The following is a 24,311-nucleotide window of genomic DNA, read 5'->3' on the forward strand; positions in this document are numbered from 1 at the left end:
ACCAGCCCGTAGCCTTCATTAGCCGGAGGCTACTCCCCAGAGAGCAGAGGTGGAGCACCATCGAACAGGAAGCGTTCGCAGTAGTCTGGGCCCTAAAGAAGTTACAGCCCTACTTGTTCGGGACCCATTTCCGAATCCAGACGGATCATCAAGCATTGCGGTGGTTGATGCAGATGAGGGGCGAGAACCCCAAACTGCTGCGATGGTCGATCTCCCTCCAGGGAATGGATTTCACTGTAGAGCATCACCCTGGTACCAACCACGCCAACGCGGACGGCCTCTCCAGGTTCTTCCGCCTCAGCGAAGAGAACCCCCAAGAGGGTGGGTAGTTCTCTCAGACTTTCAGCTGGGGGGGGGTGGACGCATGTTAGACCCGGCCTCGTGGCGTGGTCCTCCCTGACCCATAGGCACCCCCCTCCGAACTGTACCCCCACAACAGACCCCTGAGCCCCCGGCCTAGTCAGCCCTTCCCTCCATGTGAGACACACCCGTCCCCGGACTGCCCCGTCCGTGCCTCCATCTTCCCGGCCCGTAGGCCCCGTGTGCCCACTTTCCGGCACCCAAGATGGCCGCCCGATCCAGCGCGGCCTAGGACGAGAGGCGCCACCCTGGCGGGAGGACAGCGCGCTCCCCTTGAGTGAGAGAGGGAGGAGCAGTTTCTCTCACACCTCCGACCTTCCCTCGAGAGATGGGTTTGAATCGCCCCTTCAGCCACCCGGAGGGCTGGCTCCACGCCTGCTGTGTGTCTGGGACTCATCCCGAACCGGACATGAATGAATCAAAGGCCGCGTGACAGGAAACCCCAACAAGCGGCCCCAGGTGTCAAGACTCCCGCATACCAGAACTCCGGAGATCAAAGAGGAGCAGTCCTATAACTGGGGATGCTCCGGGACTATCGAGAGATTCGACTCTGGAACGACGAGAGCCCTGCTGACGTGGTCGCGGCTCACTCGGCGGAGAAGGACGTCTGCCGGAACCACCTGAGCCTGCTGAGTGACTCGCTGATCCCCTGCAACTTTGGAACATCTGAGCCCAGCTGAGTGACTTGCGGCTCCCCTTGCAACATTGGAACTCCTGAGCCCTGCTGAGTGACTCGCGGCTCCCTGACTCTCCTGGTCCGGCTGGACCCCAAAGATCGCATCGTATCCCCCGGCTCGAGGATTGAGAGCTGTGCGCCAGATACGCACCGATTGACATTGAGCCATAAGACTGTCCCGCTACCCCTACCCTGACCGAGACTTTATGGGCCCTTGCCCTATTTGTAAATACCTACCTTTCCTGATCATAAAGATCCTTTTGAATCACGAGATAAAGAAACGTTCTTAAGAAGCTACGGTGTGGTGTCTCTGTCGTGTGGTGCTGGTATAGTGTGTACGATCCTAGATTCGAGACTCTCCCCCTGAGAAGTCTCCCGCCAGGGCTCGACTTGTACTTAGGAAGGTGGGCCCCAGGGTGATCAGGTACACTTCCTGCTCGCCCCCGAGGTAGCCGTCCAACATAAACCAGTAGAAAAAAAATTGCATTTTTTTTATTTACCTTTAAAGCAATCGCAGCACCCGTGCTTTAGCTTCAGATGTGTAAAGCAAAAGCATGGGTGCCACAAAGGTCTTGCATTGGCGAGAGTTTAAGCTATTGCCATTGTAAATGCCAATGTCTTTTTTTACAAAACCTGCAAGCATGCTTGCAGGAATTGTAAACTCAAAAGGCATTGTTATTTACAATGACAATAACTTAAACTCTCGCAAATGCGAGACCTATTGCACTGCAGATGCTGATTTACTTTTATTTGTTTGTGTGCAGTGGAATTATCATATTTGCATAGCCCTCTTGCCATTCGTATGACCTCGCGGAGAACCAATGGAAAAAGGAATTAAAAGAAAGGTGCTTCTGGCACACAGGAAGATTGGGCCTCACGGGTGGTGATGCTAACAGGACACTGCGTGCTGAGGCTACGGTTTGGGGCAGGCATGTCGAAGGTACATGCGAGTTACACAAAGTAAGGAGCAGGACAAAATATATACAAATCTACACAATAAAGCAGTACGCTAAGCTTTGCTGGATAACCTAAGAAGCCTTGCATTCATCACTACATCAAAGTATAGGGAAACAAAAATATTCAGCAGCCACACCAGGAAAGTACTGAGAAATGTGGCGCTCTGTACTCAAGCAGCAACCTAATTGTCTCTGCTGTAAATGAGACAATAAACAAAACAGTCCAGCAGCTTTAAAGGAGCATGTGTTGGCACTGTGGGTACTGACCTGCCTTAATACGTTTGTGTGCATAATATCTACACACAATGTTACAAGGAGTGCAACAATGGAGTTGCTTCACATCAAAAATAAAACAAGCTGTGTGTGTAACATTGGCTACATAAATGAATACAAACCATGAACATCTTGTTCTTATGGCAAGCATAAGAAGAGCATCATTTTAAAATAGGGAACAATATGTAATGCTGCTACTTGGAAAAATATAAAGTGCTGTAGCGTGCCAAGAACAATACTTTACCAACTGCACTGTGTGAGAAGTTGGCCTGATATGCAGTGCTCACTATTCTAGTGATCACTATGTATCAGTCCAGACAACCCTTATTGATGATTGGTTGTAAGTCAACCTTATAGACCAGCTATCCTAGTAGCATGGATACGAGCAGTCTAAGGCTAAGACTCTAGAGGGCGTGTTAAGCCAGCTGTTTTACCATCACATGTACCCCTTGAACACCAAGTGAAAAGACACCACACAAGTTATGAAAATAAATGTATATTTATTTCTAACAAGACTACCCTGGCTCTTTATGAGACAGGGAGCTAAGCACACAACAAAACTTACGAAAATACTTAAAGTCGCACAATTTACACAAATGCCCGAGGGGCACGAAAAACCATATACACAAAAAGTGGAATGCGCAATTACTAGCAGGTAAGTACTATTCTCATAGGCTTTAGAAACGCTAGGCCTACAATGCTAAACCCTTAGATTAGAAGCAGGAGGCCTGTGGACGTCGTGTGCAGAGTGGGAACTCTCACGCGTAAGGCGGGAAAAAGTCTATGGAGGCTAGTAAAGACAAAGTTACTGTTTTCGGGCGAACCCGACTAGGTGGGTCGAAAACAAGAGTGGATCCGAACACTTAGAGTGTAGGACTATGCTGGAGCACCGGAGTACTCGGTTTACCTAGCCCAGGGGCTGCGGCTGCATAGGGTTCAAGTTGCATCGGAAACCCTCGTTGACGAACCAGGAGCCTTAAGAAAGAAGTTGCTGGCAGGCGGCCAGTGAAGAAGTTTGTGGTGATCCAAGCCTGGATCGGGGAAGAAGAAGACCTGTAAGCAGAGGGGACCAAGTTCTGAATCACTAGCCAGTGATTTAGGTGGGCACCAGGATGGCACCGGACGAAGTCACCTCGACCAGGTGAGTGGGCGCTGCTGGGCTCTGCAGTCTCTCGGACCAGGAGGCGTTGTCGGCAACCAGGATGGAGGTGCGAGCTGTCCCACGAAGGTGTCTGCTGTCGACGTCGCTGGACCCAGGATTGGGGCAACAAGTCTTGGCAAATGCAAGCCCACGCGGTGGACTTAAAATGGCGTCTGGAGTGGACCAGGAGGGTCCGGGGTGCTCCTCTGTTGGAGGGGAGCAAGGGCTAATCTGGAGCAACCAGACCAGCGGTGTCTGTCGTCGTGAAGCGTCGTAAAAGGGGCCACTAGCCAACGGGCAAGTGACGTGGACAACGCGGTGAGCAGCAAAGAGCAGAAGGGCCCCACGCAGATCTCGTGGATGCAGGGGGGCTGAACTTCGGTGCTGGAGCTGCTCAGGGTCGGGGCTTCTCTTACCCCAAAGCACTCAGTCGAGGGTCACTCGGTGGTCGTGCTGGACAAGCGTCGTGCAGTCTTGATGATGGCCGGTCCCTCGAGGTCTCGTCGCACCCACGGGTCTCAGCTGGGCTGAAGATGTAGGTTGAGGTCAGAGGTGCCAGGGAAGCCGGTTCTCGTCGAGCTGGGCAGTCTTGATCCGGAGGAGAGACTTACAGCAGACCGCGATGCTTGGTTGGTGCCTGCTGCTGCAGGGTGACTACTCCTTAGTCACAAGGGAGAAATCTTGAAGAGTCTTGAGTTCGTGTACAAAGTCGGTTCAGGATTCAAAGATTGATCTAATTTGGAAGGGGGCCTGCTCCTACCTTTATCCTGCAAAAGGGGGCTGGCACGCGACTAAGTCCTGCCCTATGGGTGGGACTAGGAGGGGGTGGTTACACCCCTCTCCTTTGGCGGGCTTTTCCCCAGCTCAGGGGCTGGTGTGCCCCTGGAACTGGTTCAAGCCGGCCTATGCACAGTGAGCACCGGGGTGCCACTTGCAGTCACCTTCCTCTAAAGCCCTGCCTACCTAGGATACATAAAATCCTGTCTGGGACGGTGCTGGCGCCGCCCCTGACAGGAAACCCTTTGTCCTTGCCTCCTGCGCTGGGAGGACTCCCAGCAACAGGAGGGCAGACTTGTGTCTCGGTGGCAGCATCCATCTTGTGGAGCTGAGGCTATGTCTGACTTTAACCGGGGTTACAGGTTACCAACATGTCGTGTCCCTCTAGAAGGGTGGAATGCTAACCCCGTCGCCAGAATTGGCGAGGGGTTAGTATTCCAATTCGTATGACACCTTACTCGACATGTTTTGATAAAGCGATACCAGAGTTGGCATATAACCGCGAGGATTATAATGCACTTAAGAGTATATGGTATGCGTTATCATGGAACAGCTATTAGGACTTGGTTCCGCAAGCTGCAAACGGGCTCAGCTCATGCCAGAGCACCATTTCACATTATTCCAAGCACTCTGCCTTCAGGATTGTTAAGGCCTGCCATAGGAGTGACTGATAGGAATATATGTGTCCATTTTAGGGTTAGATATAGGAATACTATATCTAAAGCCCCAGCTGTCAAGCAGCCAGTTGTGTCAGATTTGGATGGCCAGCCAGGGGTGGCATAATACATGCTGCAGCCCCTGGTAGGCCCTGGGTACACCTATGCCCTGGGTACCTAAGGTACACTGTACGGGGACTGATAAGGTGACTCAGTATCCAATTAGATATGTACCTAAGGTACATGGAATCCATTTTACAGAGAGAGCAGTAGGCCTGGGGTCCTGAATAGCAGGGCCCCAGGTCAACTAAGTCAGAAAACCAGCAAAACACCAGGCAAAAAGTTGGGGGTAACCATAGTCAGGGATCTACCTTCCTACACACTGCAATTGCCCTAAACCATGAGAGAATGATTAAGGAAAGATACAAGGAATCACACCTCCTCTCCTAAATAAACAAAGAGAAATACACTTTGAAATGGCCGGCAGCTCGTCACTGAACGCGAATCACAAGATGGCAAATAAGACTGCAGGGAGAACAAAGAGAAATACTAGAGCACCTCCTTCAAACGTATCTCATACAAGATTAGCGGCAAGATAAAACAAGGAGGGAGCTCAAAAGTGGATGCCTGCATGTGCCCCAAGGGGACTGCTGAGTGAGCCCTCGATCAGAGTATATGAATGCTTTTTTAATATTTACCAGTGCTTGTAGCGCCTTTCAAACCAACACATAAAAAAATGTAAACGTTAGTTAAATAAAGAACATTCTTTTTAAATTGTGTGCATTGCCATTGGTGGGTACAAAAATAAACCTCTCGGCCCTAGTGGCAATTCATACATGCTTTTTGAAGTTATGAGGCTGCACAGGAGTGGATTGTGCCCCGGTGGGACTGCTGAGTGCGCGCTCGATCGGAAAGTATGAATGCTTTTTCCCAGTGCTCGTAGTTTTTGAAGCCGGAGCTATATCTATATAGATCTACTCACACACAAGCTTGTTAATACCTACGAAATAGGAAACAACTGCAAAACAAGTGACTGTAAATAGAGCAGAGGGTTGCTGCCTTGAAGCAGCCAGCAGGAGGAGCAGTGGTTTTGGCAGGACTACACAGAGATAGGCCAAAACAAAAAGACTGCTCTGAAAGTATTGTAAATAACATCAAACGTAAGAGCACATGTAACAGGGGCAGGTTGCCTGCAGTCTGTATGGAATATTACAAAAGTGCAAAAGACGGGACTTGTAAGCCATTTCACCAATCAAAAGCCCGAATTTATGAAGCATAGTAAGAGGAACCAATAGAAAAGATGGGAGCAGCTTGAAGCCCATATTCTAGATACAGCATGCCTCGCAGAGGAGCACATGCGCTGCCTAGGCTTGATCTACTTAGCCCACAGACTGTCCTGTCAGACCAGCCCATCAGGCACTGCCTGATTGCCCTAGAGGCAAATCCGACCTTGGGCAGGGTGAAAAGACCTTTTTTACTGTAGAAACAAAGATTCTCCGATTTGTAAGGGACTCTTACTTTTCAGACACTGAACACATCGAAGCACACACATTTGTATCAGTCCAATAAGGGTCAGCTGATGTTGACCTTTATCTATAGAGGCTGTGAAAACATCTATACTGCTGTTTTAGGCTTTGCAAACCTGCAGCAATGTCTACTAGAGGTACGAAGAATATTTGTGTTTTCCAAAACTTTATGTAGTCACTTGCTATTGTGTTATGATAGCCCAGAGATCAAAGTGTCTATGGTTTAGGTTTCTAGGATTTTAAAGTTTAAAGCAAAGCAGAGCCAATTGCACCTTTAATATTGCTATGGTGGAAAAGGAGGGGGGGGGTTACCGGTTTTGATTGAAAAATTGAAGACTTACGGGTCTCGTGCACCCCAGCCACTATCCACCTGGGAGGCCAAGTTGATCTTATATAAGCTTATACTAGGACTGAGAAAGTAATTGCTTTTTTTCTTTTTAATTGTAGATTCTGCACTTGTAAGACTATTTTAATTAAACAATGAAAACAGCTAAGATATAAAAAACAAAAAAGGAAAAAAGCCGGAGGGGTGAACTAATAGCGCCTCAGGTGAGACAACTGCGTTTTCCGTGAGATTGGGAGGTGGAACAGGAGATTCACATTTCCTTGCAAGAATCATTTAATCCTGTTCTGTTCACCAAGCTCAATTTCTATAGCAAAACGCTCCTTACGAATGCAACAATGGGTTCGCTAGAGATTCTTTGGCCTGGTAAGTCAGCAAGGGTCACCTTTTCAGCAGGCGTGGTGTTATCCATCTTGCTGCAGCACATTTACATGCACACTGCCCAAGTGACATCACAGCACCTTTTGGGGCTGAAAACCTTAGCTAGTAGGCAGAGTGAGCAGTCATGTGAGAGCAGGAGAGCCCATTTCAGGGACTCTGGTCTGTAAGTGCTGCTCTGTTTTTCTTGCCACTGCTTACCTTTGATATACCCACCACTCCTATAGCAAAACTGTATTCTGCTAAAATGTACTCATGAAGGGGTTGTTGTTTTTTGATAAGACCTTCCTGAAGAGTGAGTCACATGTCCAACATTAAAGATTCCCTTGGCGTGCATCTCAGTGGTATAGACTGACCTTCTACTGTAGTGCGGATATAGCTGCCTGATCTGGCTTTGAAAAGTTTTGGAAGCTATGTTTACTGCAATGCCCAATACTCGGCATCAAGTACGAACGTGCACACCTGAGGGAACCCACAATGATGAAACAGGACCTACCCTACATAGTACCATGTACCCCACAGGATAATTAAGCAATTCCCCCACGGAGCTGAATTAACCAAGAACTTAAAGCATTGTGAAGTTGCCCAAGAACTGCTAGGGGTGCACCAACAATGAAGCAGTAGGCGGAGGTGGGGCAATGGGCAGGTGGGTGGGAGGAAGGGGGGAAGCAATGGGTAGGTGGGTGGGAGGGGGGCAATGGGCAGGTGGGTGGGAGGGAGGGGGAGTAATGGGCAGGTGGGAGGGAGGAGCAGTGGGCAGGTGGGTGGGAGGAGCAATGGTCAGGTGGGAGGGAGAGGGGAGCATTGGGCAGCTGGGAGGGACAGAGGGGGGAGCAATGGGCAGGTGGGAGGGAGAGAGGGGGGAGCAATGGGCAGGTGGGAGGGAGAGAGGGGGAGCAATGAGCAGGTGGGAGGGAGAGGAGAGCAAAGGGCAGGAGCAATGGGCAGATGGGAGGGAGCTATGGGCAGGATTGCACTGGATCGCCAATTCAACATGTTATACTAGTCCAGTAATATTTGCACATTTTCCTGATCATCTACCTAAAAACTTGAAATATATAGCTCTTCTCCATGTTTATCTATTTGATTTATATATTTCCCATGGTGTTTGTGATCTTTTATCTATTTATATGCCATGTTTGACCAAATTATTATTGGAGGTCCTAACCTGTGTCCTGCACCTGATCGCCATTCACCATGTTATACATGTTCATTTCTCGAACATTATCTATCTAATCACTTGACATGTATAGCTTTTGCACCTGTATATCTATTTTGATTTGTATATCTCACATGATATTTCATTATCTTGTATCTACTTGTTTGCCATGTTTGCTATGTATTATCTTCTCTTGTAAAGCGCACTGATACCTTGGGGCCTTGCTAGCGCTATATAAAACTTTAAAAATAAAAATACATGAAATAAAAAAAAGTGGGCGGGAGGGAGCAATAGGTGGGTGGGAAGGAACAATGGGCAGGTGGGAGGGAGGCAAGGGGCGGGTGGGAGGGAGGCAAGGGGCGGGTGGGAGGGAGGCAAGGAGCATGGGGCAGGTGGGTGGGAGGGAGATAAGGGGCAGGTGGGTGGGAGGTAAGGAGCATGGGGCAGGTGGGTGGGAGGGAGATAAGGGGCGGGTGGGTGGGAGGTAAGGGGCGGGTGGGTGGTAAGGAACAAGGGGCGGGTGTGTGGGAGGTAAGGAACAAGGGGCGGGTGTGTGGGAGGTAAGGAACAAGGGGCGGGTGGGAGGTAAGTGTTGGACCCGGCCTCATGGCGCGGTCCTACCCCTCCCGCATGGCGGGCCCAGGACGACATCAGCCCTCCTCCGGACCTCGGGCGGCCCATTCTGCCCGACCCTGCACGCCCCAACACCACCGATCCGGCTACCATCCCGGACCCCCATCATCGGCCTGGCCCCAGCGTAGGCCCCTCACGACCTAAGCACGAGGCCGGGCCCGACTCCATCTTGGGCCCACCACGTCACGACCGCGTGGCCTCGGCCCCAGCGAAGCCCAGACATCGAGGCACCAAGATCCACCCAGGTGGTCGAGTGGCCACTCGACAGATCCCGGAGGGAGAGGAGTTTCGATGGCCCTCCAGCCGTCCCCGGACTCCCGGTATCGATCGCCCTCCGGCCTCCCTGGGCGCTGGCTCCACCCCCCTGCTGGGTGTCTGGACACCATCATCTCGGCCCCTCTGGCCCCCAGGCGCGAGGGTCCGGACATCAAAGGACCTCCGTCCTATATCTGGGCCCGCCCCGGAGTAGGACGCCAGTTGTATCCTGGACTGGAAGCCCTGCTGACGCTGTCACGGCCGACACCAGACGAACTCATCCGTAACCCGACGACCTTCTGAGAGCCTGCTGGCGCTGCCGCGGCCTACCTTAATGAAACATCTGAGAACCTGCTGGCGCTGCCGCGGCCTACCTTGCTGAAACATCTGAGAGCCTGCTGGCGCTGCCGCGGCCTACCTTGCTGAAACATCTGAGAGCCTGCTGGCGCTGCCGCGGCCTACCTTGCTGAAACATCTGAGAGCCTGCTGGCGCTGCCGCGGCCTACCTTGCTGAACCTTCCGAGAGCCTGCTGGCGCTGCCGCGGCCTACCTTGCTGAACCTTCCGAGAGCCTGCTGGCGCTGCCGCGGCCTACCTTGCTGAACCATCTGTTAGCCTGCTGGCGCTGCCGCGGCTCGACCTCTTGGAACCCCCCGGCTCGAGGATTGAGAGCTGTGCATAGGGTATCCCGTCCTCCGCCCAGAGTAAGACTGTCCCGCTACCTTACCCCTCTTTACGAGACTTTACAGATCCCTCGATCTGCTTGTACATACTACCAAAAACCCGCAACCTTTTACTAGCTATAAAAGCTTAAGAACTTGACCTCTTGTGTGGTGTCCATCTGTAGTGTTGTGATTACTCTGCTGTACGATCCTAGGAGAGGACCCTCATTCAGGAGGCCTCTCAGTAAACGCTCGGCTACTTCTCGACGGAGAGGTGGACCTAGGGGTGGTCAGTCAGACATCTTCCGCCTCCCCCGGGGTCGCCTTTCTAACATTGGTGGCAAACGCTGGGATCCGAGCCCACGCAAATCGTACAGAGAGTGATTCACTCGCTACCCAGAAAAACCCACTGCGACCATGAGCACAGAATTCCAGAAGGAGAAAATGGAAGACTACAGTCACAAGGAGCTGAAGCAATTCTGCAAAGATCTAGGCATCGCTACCACTGGCTTAAGCACCAAAGAAGATCTCAAATCGGCCCTGCAGGCCTGGGTGGACGCCGGGGAGGCGCCACCCCCGAGGGAAGATAACCCGGGCCCGAACGGAGGCCCGGAGGCTCAGCTGAACCCAGCGGGAGAGAGACCCGCAAACCCAAACCCGGGCCTCTCCCCCGAAGACGCCCGAGAACGATAGAGGAACCGGTTCCACGAGTTGGAGCTTGCTCGACTCAAACAAGAAGGAGAGATCCAACTGGCAGAAAGGAAGCTAGCCCTCGAGCAGCTACGGCTAGAAGGAGACCTGGAAGAAAAGCGAAGACAAAAAGACCTCGAGGAGAAGAAACTCATGCTCGAGCACGAGCGCGTCCTCAAAGAACTAGAATTTAAAGCCAAGGCAGGCGAGACTACCACCTCCGGGAGTAAGACCTCACCTCCCCGGTGGACACGAAGGTGCACATACCCAAGGATGTCGTCAAAGAGTACTATAAGAACGACGACATCCAGCAGTGGTTCAAAGCTTACGAGGTCGCCATGGCCGCCCATCGAGTGCCCCTCAGGGACTGGGGTGCCGGCCTGTGGGGGAAGTTTATCAACGAAGGGAGAGACGCCCTGCTGGAGCTCCCTGATGCCGAGAGGACCTCGTACGAGCACATGAAGACCGCCCTCCTCGCTCGCTACGGACTCACCCCCGAGATGTACCGGCAGCGATTCCGAGACTGCAAAAAAATCCCCGGTACCACGTGGGTAGAATACGTGAACTATTACAGTAGAGCCTTCGAGGGGTGGACTCGGGGCTGCCAGGTCACCACCTACCAGCAGTTGGTCGACCTCATTCTATGGGAACACCTGTCCAATAACTGTTTCGTCGAACTCCGGCAGCACCTCCTCGACAGCAAATTGACGGAGCCACGAAAACTCGCTGTCAAAGCAGACCGATGGGCCAGCACCCGAGTTCCCCGGAACATGATGGGAGATTACAGCCGGGGGTCCCCGGGGAACCACCGACCACGAGGTGGCGGAGTAGGCCAGAGCCGGGGTCGAGACACCCCCCAGGGGTCATCCCCTACCTCCACGTCGCCATCCCTGGCCGGGAGAGGGGGCCCCCCAGCCAGGCCGGGGCCCCGCCCGAACGTTACGTGCCACAGATGCCAGCGACAGGGGCATTATGCGAATTACCCCCTCTGCCCGATGAACCAGCGACCCGGCACCACCGGGCCCCCAGCCCGCCAGATCACGGCAGCTGCCCTAGGTGAAGAAAGAAGGGAGGAAGAGGACGACGACCCCGAGCAGGCAGAGTGGGAGCCCGCCGCCATGACCTTAGCCTGCCTGGGTACTCACGACATGATCCCCCGAGGGCCGATCCCCGGCAACACCCAGAAGTACCGCCAGTGGGTCACCATCAACGGTCGCCGGACCGAAGCCCTCCGTGACACTGGGGCCAGCGTGACAGCGGTCCGCTGCCATCTGGTGACCCCGGAACAGATCCTTCCCAACGTCCTGTGCCCAGTCCGATCCGCAGATAACTCCGAAACTATGTGTCAGATGGCCCGCATCCCCTTCGAGTGGGGGGGGGGGGGGGGGGGGGGGGAGTGTCGGGCATGCTGAAAGTGACTGTCCGCGACGATGCCCCCGTGGACTGCCTCCTTGGGAACGACCTGGAAAGTTCCCCATGGGCTGGCGTCGAACGAAGAGAGCACCTGGGGATGCTAGGCCTTCCCGAGTGGGTCTGTGCGACCACCCGCTCCATGTCCGCCCGAGCCTCCGCCCCAGCGGGGGAAGCTCCAACAGACGAGCCAGAATGGCCCGCACCTCCGCCGCCCGTCGTCCCAGAGGGCGCCGACACCGGGCCCGGCCCCCAAGGGCCCGACCAAGAAGATCTCACCGAGATCGACCGCCTCCCGGAACTCGCTCAATGGCGCCAAGATGGTGGCCCCACCCGCGAACAGTTCCGGCAGGAACAGAAAACCTGCCCCTCCCTCGAGGGGATGCGACAGCAAGCCGCTACGCAAGCCGCTGGAGACCCCGCGGGGTCCCACTGGGTCTACTGGGACAACGACCTCCTTTACAGTGAGCAGAAGATTGCCGAGCTAGGGGCCGGCCGGGTGCTGGTTGTACCCCTCCGGTTCAGAGACTTCCTCCTGAACTTAGCACATGATGTGCCCCTCGCCGGGCACCTGGGCCAGGACAAAACTTACAGCCGCCTGGTGACCCATTTCTACTGGCCAAAAATGGGCACTGATGTACAGAACCACTGCAGGACCTGCCCGACCTGTCAAGCCAGCGGGAAGAGCGGGGGGAAAGTCAAAGCCCCGCTCCAGCCGTTCCCTGTGGTAACCACCCCCTTCGAGAGAGTGGGAATAGACATCGTAGGACCCCTGGACCCTTGCACCTCGCAGGGGCACCGTTTCATCCTCGTCCTGGTGGACCATGCCACCCGCTATCCTGAGGCCATCCCTCTCCGAACAATCACGGCCCCCGTGGTGGGCCGAGCCCTCATGAGCATCTTCTCCCGAGTCGGCTTCCCCCGAGAAGTCGTGAGTGATCGGGGGTCCAACTTCATCTCGAAGCATATGCGGTCCCTATGGCAACAGTGCCGGGTCGCATATAAGTTCACCACCCCGTATCATCCCCAGGGAAATGGACTAGTGGAACGCTTTAACAGGACACTGAAGGGAATGATCAAGGGCCTAGAAGAGCCCCTCCGGCGCAAATGGGATGTCCTGCTGCCCTGCCTCCTGTTCGCCTACCGAGAGGTACCCCAGAAATCCCTGGGGTTCAGCCCGTTCGAACTCTTGTACGGACACCCGGTTCGAGGCCCCATTAGCCTGGTCAAGGAAGGCTGGGAGACAGCAGTTCGAGATGCCCCACCAGATGTCTACCGGTACCTCCTGACACTCCGCAATCAGACTCGGAAGTTCAGGGAACTTGCCGAGGCCAACCTGGAGGCCAGTCAGGAGGAGATGAAACGCTGGTATGACCAGAACGCCTCGTCCATCGAGTTCGAGCCGGGCCAGCAAGTCTGGGTCATGTCCCCGGTTGAACCGTGTGCCCTCCAGGACAAATGGACGGGGCCCTTCAAGGTGGTGGAGCGCAAGAGCCCCGTCACCTACCTGGTAGACATGGAGTCCCCCAGGAACCCCCTCCGGGTTCTACACGCTAACCGGCTCAAGCCGCACTTTGCACGCACCGAACTGAGCCTGCTGCTGGCGACCGATGACGGAGCTGAAGACGACTCCGAGCCACTACCAGATCTCCTCAGCACCACCGAGAAAGACGGCTCCTTCGAAGGGGTCCGGCTCTCCTCTACCCTGACCCCGGAGCAGCAACAAGACTGTCGGAAGCTGCTGGGGCAGTTTGCGGATCTGTTTTCCCTCACGCCGGGGGTCACCCGGTGGTGTGTCCACGATGTGGACACCGGAGACAGCCCCCCCTGTGAAACAACGAGCTTTTCGAGTGCCCGACCGGGTTCGGGCCTGCATTCAATCCGAGGTGGCCAAGATGTTGGCCCTAGGGGTAGTCGAACCCTCCAACAGTCCCTGGGCCAGTCCCGTTGTCCTGGTCCCGAAAGCTGCTTCCCCCGGAGCAGCGCCCGAGCTCCGGTTCTGTGTTGACTACCGGGGACTGAATGCCGTCACCAGGACCGACGCACATCCCATCCCCAGGGCGGATGAACTGATCGATCGCCTCGGGGCCGCCAGATACCTCAGCACCTTCGATCTCACGGCGGGGTATTGGCAGATCGGCCTTACCACTGGTGCACAAGAACGATCGGCCTTCTCGACGCCAGATGGCCACTATCACTTCAAAGTGATGCCCTTCGGCATGAAAAATGCGCCGGCCACCTTCCAGAGGCTAGTAAATCAGGTGCTGGCCGGACTAGAAGAATACAGCGCCGCCTATCTCGATGACATTGCGGTGTACAGCCTTCACTGGGATGAGCACCTGTCCCACCTCTGGGAAGTCCTGACGGCCCTCCGGCGGGCTGGACTAACCATCAAGGCCAGCAAATGCCAGATAGGCCAAGGGTCCGTGACCTATCTAGGACACCAAGTAGGGAGCGGTCAAGTAGCTCCCCTCCAACCAAAGGTAGACGCCATCCGGGCCTGGGAGCCCCCGGTCACCCAGACCGCCGTCCGAGCCTTCCTGGGGCTCACCGGATACTATCGGCGATTTATAAAAGACTACGGGAGCATTGTGGGGCCCCTCACAGAACTGACCTCAAAGAAACTACCCCAGAAGGTGCACTGGACCCCCGCGTGCCAGACAGCCTTTGAGACTTTAAAGACTGCCATGTGCACCGCCCCTGTGCTCCAGGCCCCTGACTACAGCAGAGAGTTTGTAGTCCAAACCGACGCCTCGGAGCACGGCATCGGGGCGGTCCTGTCCCAAGTTAACCCCGAAGGAATCGACCGGCCTGTGGCCTTCATCAGCCGACGCCTCCTGGCAAGAGAACAGCGGTGGAGCACCATCGAGAGGGAAGCCTTTGCCGTGGTAAGGAGCAAGGGGCGGGTGGGAGGTAAGGGGCGGGCGGGTGGGTGGGAGGTAAGGAGCAAGGGGTGGGTGGGTGGGAGGTAAGGAGCAAGGGGTGGGTGGGTGGGAGGTAAGGAGCAAGGGGTGGGTGGGTGGGAGGGAGGTAAGGAGCAAGGGGTGGGTGGGTGGGAGGGAGGTAAGGAGCAAGGGGTGGGTGGGTGGGAGGGAGGTAAGGAGCAAGGGGTGGGTGGGTGGGAGGGAGGTAAGGAGCAAGGGGTGGGTGGGTGGGAGGGAGGTAAGGAGCAAGGGGTGGGTGGGTGGGTGGGAGGTAAGGAGCATGGGGCGGGTGGGTGGGAGGTAAGGAGCAAGGGGTGGGTGGGTGGGAGGTAAGGAGCAAGGGGTGGGTGGGTGGGAGGGAGGTAAGGAGCAAGGGGTGGGTGGGTGGGTGGGAGGTAAGGAGCATGGGGCGGGTGGGAGGTAAGGAGCATGGGGCGGGTGGGAGGTAAGGAGCATGGGGCGGGTGGGAGGTAAGGAGCATGGGGCGGGTGGGAGGTAAGGAGCAAGGGGCGGGTGGGAGGTAAGGAGCAAGGGGCGGGTGGGAGGTAAGGAGCAAGGGGCGGGTGGGAGGTAAGGAGCAAGGGGCGGGTGGGTGGGAGGTAAGGAGCAAGGGGCGGGTGGGTGGGAGGTAAGGAGCAAGGGGCGGGTGGGTGGGAGGTAAGGAGCAAGGGGCGGGTGGGTGGGAGGTAAGGAGCAAGGGGCGGGTGGGTGGGAGGTAAGGAGCAAGGGGCGGGTGGGTGGGAGGTAAGGAGCAAGGGGCGGGTGGGTGGGAGGTAAGGAGCAAGGGGCGGGTGGGTGGGAGGTAAGGAGCAAGGGGCGGGTGGGTGGGAGGTAAGGAGCAAGGGGCGGGTGGGAGGTAAGGAGCAAGGGGCGGGTGGGAGGTAAGGAGCAAGGGGCGGGTGGGAGGTAAGGAGCAAGGGGCGGGTGGGTGGGAGGTAAGGAGCAAGGGGCGGGTGGGTGGGAGGTAAGGAGCAAGGGGCGGGTGGGTGGGTGGGAGGTAAGGAGCAAGGGGCGGGTGGGTGGGTGGGAGGTAAGGAGCAAGGGGCGGGTGGGTGGGAGGTAAGGAGCAAGGGGCGGGTGGGTGGGTGGGAGGTAAGGAGCAAGGGGCGGGTGGGTGGGAGGTAAGGAGCAAGGGGCGGGTGGGTGGGAGGTAAGGAGCAAGGGGCGGGTGGGTGGGAGGTAAGGAGCAAGGGGCGGGTGGGTGGGAGGTAAGGAGCAAGGGGCGGGTGGGTGGGAGGTAAGGAGCAAGGGGCGGGTGGGTGGGAGGTAAGGAGCAAGGGGCGGGTGGGTGGGAGGTAAGGAGCAAGGGGTGGGTGGGAGGTAAGGAGCAAGGGGTGGGTGGGAGGTAAGGAGCAAGGGGCAGGTGGGTGGGAGGTAAGGAGCAAGGGGCGGGTGGGTGGGAGGTAAGGAGCAAGGGGCGGGTGGGTGGGAGGTAAGGAGCAAGGGGCGGGTGGGTGGGAGGTAAGGAGCAAGGGGCGGGTGGGTGGGAGGTAAGGGGCGGGTGGGTGGGAGGTAAGGGGCGGGTGGGTGGGAGGTAAGGAGCAAGGGGCGGGTGGGTGGGAGGTAAGGAGCAAGGGGCGGGTGGGTGGGAGGTAAGGAGCAAGGGGCGGGTGGGTGGGAGGTAAGGAGCAAGGGGCGGGTGGGTGGGAGGTAAGGAGCAAGGGGCGGGTGGGTGGGAGGTAAGGAGCAAGGGGCGGGTGGGTGGGAGGTAAGGGGCGGGTGGGTGGGAGGTAAGGAGCAAGGGGCGGGTGGGTGGGAGGTAAGGAGCAAGGGGCGGGTGGGTGGGAGGTAAGGAGCAAGGGGCGGGTGGGTGGGAGGTAAGGAGCAAGGGGCGGGTGGGTGGGAGGTAAGGAGCAAGGGGCGGGTGGGTGGGAGGTAAGGAGCAAGGGGCGGGTGGGTGGGAGGTAAGGAGCAAGGGGCGGGTGGGTGGGAGGTAAGGAGCAAGGGGCGGGTGGGAGGTAAGGAGCATGGGGCGGGTGGGTGGGAGGTAAGGAGCAAGGGGCGGGTGGGTGGGAGGTAAGGAGCAAGGGGCGGGTGGGTGGGAGGTAAGGAGCAAGGGGCGGGTGGGTGGGAGGTAAGGAGCAAGGGGCGGGTGGGTGGGAGGTAAGGAGCAAGGGGCGGGTGGGTGGGAGGTAAGGAGCAAGGGGCGGGTGGGTGGGAGGTAAGGAGCAAGGGGCGGGTGGGTGGGAGGTAAGGAGCAAGGGGCGGGTGGGTGGGAGGTAAGGAGCAAGGGGCGGGTGGGTGGGAGGTAAGGAGCAAGGGGCGGGTGGGTGGGAGGTAAGGAGCAAGGGGCGGGTGGGTGGGAGGTAAGGAGCAAGGGGCGGGTGAGTGGGAGGTAAGGGGCGGGTGGGTGGGAGGTAAGGGCGGGTGGGAGGGCAGGAGCAATGGGCAGGTTAGAGAGCAATGGGCCGGAAGGGAGTCTTTTTTTTTTCTCCTGACAGTGGTTCCATAGTGCGACAGTCTAATAACCAGTGGCAGTGCATTCAAGAAGAGCCTGTTCTGAAACGAATGTCCACCCCCAGAAGAAAGTGGCAGTATGAGGACTGTTAGCCGGCCTGGTCTTAATCTTGAACTCCATCTAGGGCTTTAAGGATGTAGTGAACTGTACAGATAAGGTGGGGACCTGATTACAAATACATTTAAAGGCAGTACAGTGCACTCTAAAGAAAGCAAACATGACCTGCTACTTGAAGCAAGTGTAGATCTCTACAAGCAGGAAACAGGATCTCATTTTGTTTTACAGGCACTTATGGCTGCATATTTTAACTCTTCTGTTGTCCGAAAAGTTGTCCCAAAAGATTGTGGGAGCTCTTTGTACAGTGGGTTATACTAGCAGATAAGTAATCCGGGTTCCTACTACCAGGGGGTCATTATTTTCTGCCTGTGAAGGTAGCACCAATGTTAGACGGACCGGGAGGGTCGGCCGAGGATACGGGGAGAGGTCTCCGGGGAGAGCCGTCTCCAGTGAATCGTACAGACAAGTAACTTCCCCCCCACAGACGGACACCACACAATGATAAAGTTCAACGATACTTTATAGACAATTCTTCAAGTACGGTAGAATGGTACAAGGAGGTCTGGACTCAGGGGTCCCCTCTATTCTGGTCTCTGTTCGGGAAAAGGGTAGCGGGACAGTCTTGTTACCAAAACGATGGAAAATAGCTCTCAATCCTCGAGCTCGGTGGTGTAGATGAACGGGCCGCGGCGGAGCCAGCAGGTCCCGAGATGGATGAAGGCAGACGACGGTCCGCGGCAGAGCCAGCAGGTCCCGATGAAGGTGGTGGTTACAAACGGTCCGCGGCTACGCCAGCAGGTCCCGACGATGATGAAGGATAGGGTGGTTCCCAAAGCCGCGGCAGCGCCAGCAGGCAAGACGAGGGTGCACAAGACAGAGCTACGGCAGCGCCAGTAGTCCGTCAAGGATGAGTTCTTCTTTGCGTCTCTCGACTCCAAGATACAACTCCCGTCCTGCTCTGGAGCTGCCCCAGTTATAGGGCTGGTGTGCTTTGATGTCCGGACCCTCGCACTTGGAGGTCGGGAGGTCCGGGATGAGGGGGTTCAGACACCCAGCAGGGGGGGTGGAGCCAGCGTCCGGGGAGGCGATGGGCGAGCGGCACTTGGCGGGTGAGAGCCATCGACACCTCCTGCTCCCATTGACTGACCAAGTAGCCCGCTCACCTCCTGGGTGGATGTTGGTGCCGGAATGTCTGAGGCCTGGCCAGGCCCAGGGTTGAGGTCGATCGGGGGCCAGGCGGCCTCGTGGTGGAGTGTCCAAGATGGCGCCCAGGATGGGCGCGCAGGCCGGTAGTGGGTCGGCCTACGGGGTCAACAGGTTCGAGTGTAGGGGTCCCTGCGGGGACGGTGGACGTGCAATGGTGGTGTGTGGTACTTGCGTGGCTGGTTCGGGCCTGGTTGGGCCGGGGGAGAGCGGCCCTTCATGTGGCCTGTCCAACAACCAATTTTTTTTTTTTTTCATAATCTGAAATAGCAGCTTTTTACCCCTCAACAGGCAACAATATTGCCGAAGGTTAAGACCTCCAGAATTACTAATCAATGACTGTTGATCATTTGCATAATTCACCACTTTTAAAATACTTACCAATGGATAATATGGACGCAATTTCCCAGTGTATCGATAACCAGGCCAAGGATCTGTATTTATTTCGCCTTCCAGGGACCACGGAGAAACCTCACCTTTTGCCTTGTCGTCTTCTAGAAAACCATTGGAGACAATAGAGAGCATTCTATTATTGGAAATAATTATACCATTTAAAAATCTGAAGTTTCTCATCAGCCTTAACAGTTGCAAGTGATTATTTAAGACAGTGTTACATAAGATTATCCAGCAAGTACTCCGCAGAAACCCTCAACGGATAAGCCTACAAGTATGTCAACCAGCTTAATTTCACCTTATGTGAACAGCTCAATCCCAATCAGCTTTTCCACAGGTAAAAGATATAACTGTGTCAATCTACAGAAAAGAGACTTTATGCACAGCTCTAAACGAATAAACTCCCATAAACCCAAAACTGCAAATTCATAATAGACAAAAGTCACTACATACATGATGGCACATTATTTATGAAATCTGGAACCTGATAAGATCAGAAATGCAGCGTCTGAAGGTCTACACGCTTCACATTTGCTACTAGAGAAATTAAATTTTTTGACAGTGTGGCAACCATGACAGTTGGCAACCAAGAGATAAATAATTAGGAAGCACGCATTAGTAGAATAAAATAGGAAGTCCGCTTCTGGAACTAGGTAGCAGACCGAGGCAAGTTAGTTAGTCTAAGAGAAAAGTATGATACGTTTTCATACAGCAGCACTGCACCAACAATAAGGAGGCTAGGAGAGGCAAAAGCATACTCCCCAGCAAAATGTTATACCCAAGTGTACCCAAGTGACCAAAGATCCAATCTAGACTTTCCCTGATAATTAACTTTCTTGTGCAAGATGTGTATGTTACCAAGTTGCCAAAATACTAGGAACACTTAGAAAATGGCTTCTTGTTTAATGTCTACGGCCAAAAAACAGAATACTTTTAAATGATTGCATTATGTGTACATTTTCTGCACTGAACCTTCGACTGTCTCTACTAAGCCTAAGGAAACCTAATAAGAAATGTCTTCAATAATGAGAAATCAAACGGTGTGGCCAGGGCGGTTGCTTTTTACTAGACTCTGCAGGACACTGTGCATCAAACAGGGTCTTGGGATGTTCTCTCAAGAAACAGAGAAGGTAAAAATTGATTATCAATCTTTAACGTACACAGACTGAAGCCACAGAAGACACAATTGAAGAGTGTCCATTATGATCCGTGTTTCGGAACATATAAACAAGATACCTTTGGTGCCGGAATACAAAATTACAGTTCTTTCAAAGTGAACGTACTCTCTGATCGATGAAAAGACAGGCTCAGGGATGTGATTTCAATCATCCCAATTAATTGAATATTTTAAGCCGGAAATAGTTTGTAATGATTGTTATAGATATGTCCTCCGAGCGATCATACCTACTGGGAATGCACTAAATTTACATTGGTTTATGTTCAGTCTTAGAGCAATTACGATTTTTGTATTTTTATTATTATTATAATTATAATAAAGAACCTGAATTCCTAATTCCACCAAAATTAAGGACAGTAAAGAATATGGATTGATCTGCCGAGGATCAGATCACAGAATTCCAGATATGGTAGCTTAACTGAATACTTTGTGCTCCATAAACATATCGTGTTTTGAAACTTACTGAGATTTATCACAGCCAATACTTGCAAAGATTTTTTTTAATATTTATTCAGATTAGGTATTTTACACGTAGCAAGTTTTTAAATAGGACAAACTGTCTAGGGTAAGTGTCTCCAACCAGTAGATCACAAGTTACCAGTATCTCCCAGAGACATTCAGAGTAGTTCACAGCCAGGGCCAGCTCCTCCGCAAAGACGGAGGAGCATCACTAAACTGGCTCAGAGCCAGCAGCTAAAAAATAAAATATACTTTCATAGTTTTATTTTTCAGTTGCTGACTGAGCCAGCATGCAGTAGGGAGGGGCAGGGCAGGGCCATGGGAGGGGTGTGTCGTGGGAATAGTGCTTGTGTACTTTCAAGTACGCATGTGTGTTTGGCCGGTCATCTTAGGCCAGCCAAATACACATGCTGTAGGAAGCTGGCTATGTATATACTATACCAAAGTAAGGTTATAGTATGCACAGAGCCCAGTGGAACCCCGTAGGTAGGCAGAGGTTAAAGTAGATAATATCTTATTCTCTATTTGTGGTAGTGTGGGCGAGCAGTAAGGCTTTATCAGAGGATAGTGTTAAGCATTTATTGTACACACTCAGGCAAGAAATTATGTCACACACTCAAAGACACAATTTGTGTGTATAAAAAAAATATATAAAATTTCGTTATATTTTATTTTCTAGAACCGAGCCAGGCCTGGTACAGGTAAGTATAATAATACTTTTCAAGATTTACGCGGTGAAATACAAGTTGAATGCAGTTGGTTTACAGGTAAGTCAACAGGCAAAATTACTTTTCAAATTACTGTGTACATTACTTCTTGGACTACTTTTTTAATTATTTTTCTACTCGGTGTGATATGCCTAGATATCACACAAACAAAATTCGCAATTTTATAACCAAAAACTGGAACATAATCAGAACTATTGATCCATCGATTGAAGTTCCCCTTTTTGCTTACAAAAGGGCAAAAAATCTGAAAGACCACCTGGTCAGATCCTCCACTGAAACCACAAAAAAGAAAGGAGGTACTCTTGAAGCCACGTGGTGTCTTCCACCTGTATTAGGTCACCACAAATGTGGCAACTGTGTAGTCTGTCCCTTCACAGAAAACACGAACACATTCATACACAAGAACCTCAACCATGCCCTAGATTTTTTCTCAAATTGTAATACACGCAATGTTGTATACTGCATTCGGTGTCCATGTGGACTGCCGTATGTCGGACAAACTCAACAACCTGTGAAAGCCAGAATAGGCCAACACCGCAGTCGCATAGGACGCAAAGTGCCTACAGCACCATTGGTGGCACACTATGTTGAAAAACAACACACAGCAGAAGATATCTAGTGGCAGGTTATTGACATTGCCAAGATTCCAGAAAGAGGGGGAGACAGTGCCCAAATTCTCCAGCGGCGTGAATGCCACTTAATCGACAAAATTGACTATCAATAATGGTCTCAATTCTGCTGAGGAATGGCGAGGCTTCGTCACCACTCTGAGACACTAACCAAAATGCCACTAGCATCTATTTCCACCTCTTAGTTTGCTTCTTCAGGCCCGACATCACTATGTCTATAACTGTGCCAACCATGACATAGTTGCATTCATTATGTTCTTGCTCCTTGTGATTACCCTGCTGTCGTGTACCAGCATATGTGTATGTTTATTACGCACTGCATTAGCATATCGCGCCCACTGAGATATGCTTGTATTCTATTCTTGTTTTCAGAAGGCACATGTGTATGATCGCACCCTCCCGTGTTACACAATACGTCCATGACGCCACATCGTGGCTCCTCCCTCAATCACATTCAGTCATACACACAGGTATGACCAGCCACGATCACAGCATCGGCAATCACACACTGCCCCGCGCACTCATCGATCTACCCTAGTTTCCCTGCGCACGTTCCACCGTATATACGGTTCCTCCACAAGAACGCCAACCACACGTGGCAATTTCTGCCGGAGCAGACGATTCACTCGGACTGTTCCTAGGCCATCGATGCGAGTTCCTGAGGTAAGCCATGCTCGCTGTGCCCTCTCCATTTCCTTCCTGTCAACCAGTAACCGGTAGACTCTAACCTCCTATCCCTCACCATAGGTACTATCCTCATCTATGCAAGCCCAATCCCTGGGCTTCCACCCACCCTCTGGATTAATTTCAACTTGGACTACTACGTGCTGCAACCTCCAGCGCCCACCCAGATAACACTTCGGGTGCCGATTGTACTCGCATCAGTGGTAAGTCATCCTATCTGTGATGATCTATATCACGTGTTAACAATATGGAGCCGTTCTTAACACTCACCTTTTGTTTCCCTCCCTTGACTCATTGTCCAGAACCCGGCTGGGTTCACTGTGAGTAATTTTATTTCACCTACTGCACATGGTTCACCCATCACTTGGCACGTGACCCTCACCTCATCCTACAGGTACACACTCCCCTTCCACGCTGTCCGTAAAGTTACTGGGTACCATTCAATATCCCCTTCTTACCATTCTCATCCTGTCCCTTAGATGTCCCCCCACCGTTGGTCCTGATGAGACCCTCCATCCTCTCCAGGATCGAAACGCCGTCGACGCAATAAGGAAAACGAACCTTGCCACAGCACTTATGATTGAATATAGTGTCTGAATATATTTCTTGTACATATTCATAATGGTCGCTTTCCTGTAAAATATTAACTGCACAGAAACCTTGTAAATACAGTCACTTGTCTTCACCCAATTGTTTTATAGGTTCTTCATATATACACTGGGGACACTTCTTGCACTCAAAACTGTTTGTAAAAATGTATATATCTTGATTTATTTACATAAATAGTATTGCATTACCAGAATCCTAAGGTGTAAGTCTTGTTTTCTCTCGTTGACATCCTACATAACGCATAATAGCAGTTGGTTACAATGGTTAAGTATTGCCTTATCAAGTATATCATACCACTGGAACCGCTGTTTCCTATATAAATGTCTATACCCTGGTTCCTCCGTGAGTAGGGTTCCCTTGTTTCTTCATTTAGATATCACACTGGGATATTTCCTAGAGAAAAGGTAAGCAAGTCAGTTTTTGAATATTTGTGGTTTTTCAAGGTTTTATACAAACCAACGCCACACTTAAAACAATATTCATAATAAAGAAGTTCAATGCCGTGCTATGACAGAAAACAAGGTTATCGACTTAACTGTAAGTACTTAGGTTTGGAAGTTGATTTTCTGGGGTTAGATTCAAGGTTTCCCAAGGGTCGAGGATGCCCTCTTGAAGCACCCTCAGTGGCACTAGGGCAGCTGGGGGCAGAGTGCTGAGGCCCAATGTTATCCAATGGGGGATAGGGGGCCTCTGGTTGGTGGCTGTTCACGAACAGGCCACAAGGTTGAGGGTTTAAGGTCCTGGGCTTAAGCTCAGGGAAAGTCGGATCCGGTTTAGCACCCAATGTGCACCCACAGCTGCACTAGGGCGGCCGGGTGGAGAGTGCTGGTTTGGCATCGGGTGCCCTGTTACTTTAAATGGGGATTCTCCGGTTTGCAAAAGCACTGGTGGTTCAGGGACGAAGATCTTCTGGAGGCCGCCACCACCACTTGTAGAGGTAAGTTGAGATGCTGGGTGTTGCCGGGACACCATTGGTTGGGCCACCCAAGGCCATGGGGCGTCAGGTGCAGGGGTGTCCTTTGGCGTCTGGTTTTCTCACCAGCTCCTGGTCGCGGTCAGGGGGGTACCCTCCTGATTGAGGTTGGAGGCGTTGGCT

General features: G+C 53.1%; 1 protein-coding gene across 1 annotated transcript in view; it reads right to left on the reverse strand.

The window, feature by feature from the left end:
* The window catches only part of METAP1 (methionyl aminopeptidase 1), a 360,683-nt gene that overhangs the window by 295,989 nt on the left and 40,383 nt on the right, over window positions 1-24,311 (reverse strand). Inside the window, exon 3 of the mRNA XM_078676209.1 lies at window positions 18,918-19,030. Coding sequence (XP_078532335.1) covers window positions 18,918-19,030 — 113 coding nt within the window. The remainder of the gene's footprint in view (window positions 1-18,917; window positions 19,031-24,311) is intronic.

This window comes from Lissotriton helveticus, chromosome 2_1, assembly GCF_964261635.1.
Source record: "Lissotriton helveticus chromosome 2_1, aLisHel1.1, whole genome shotgun sequence".
In the NCBI taxonomy this organism is placed as follows: Eukaryota; Metazoa; Chordata; class Amphibia; order Caudata; family Salamandridae; genus Lissotriton; species Lissotriton helveticus.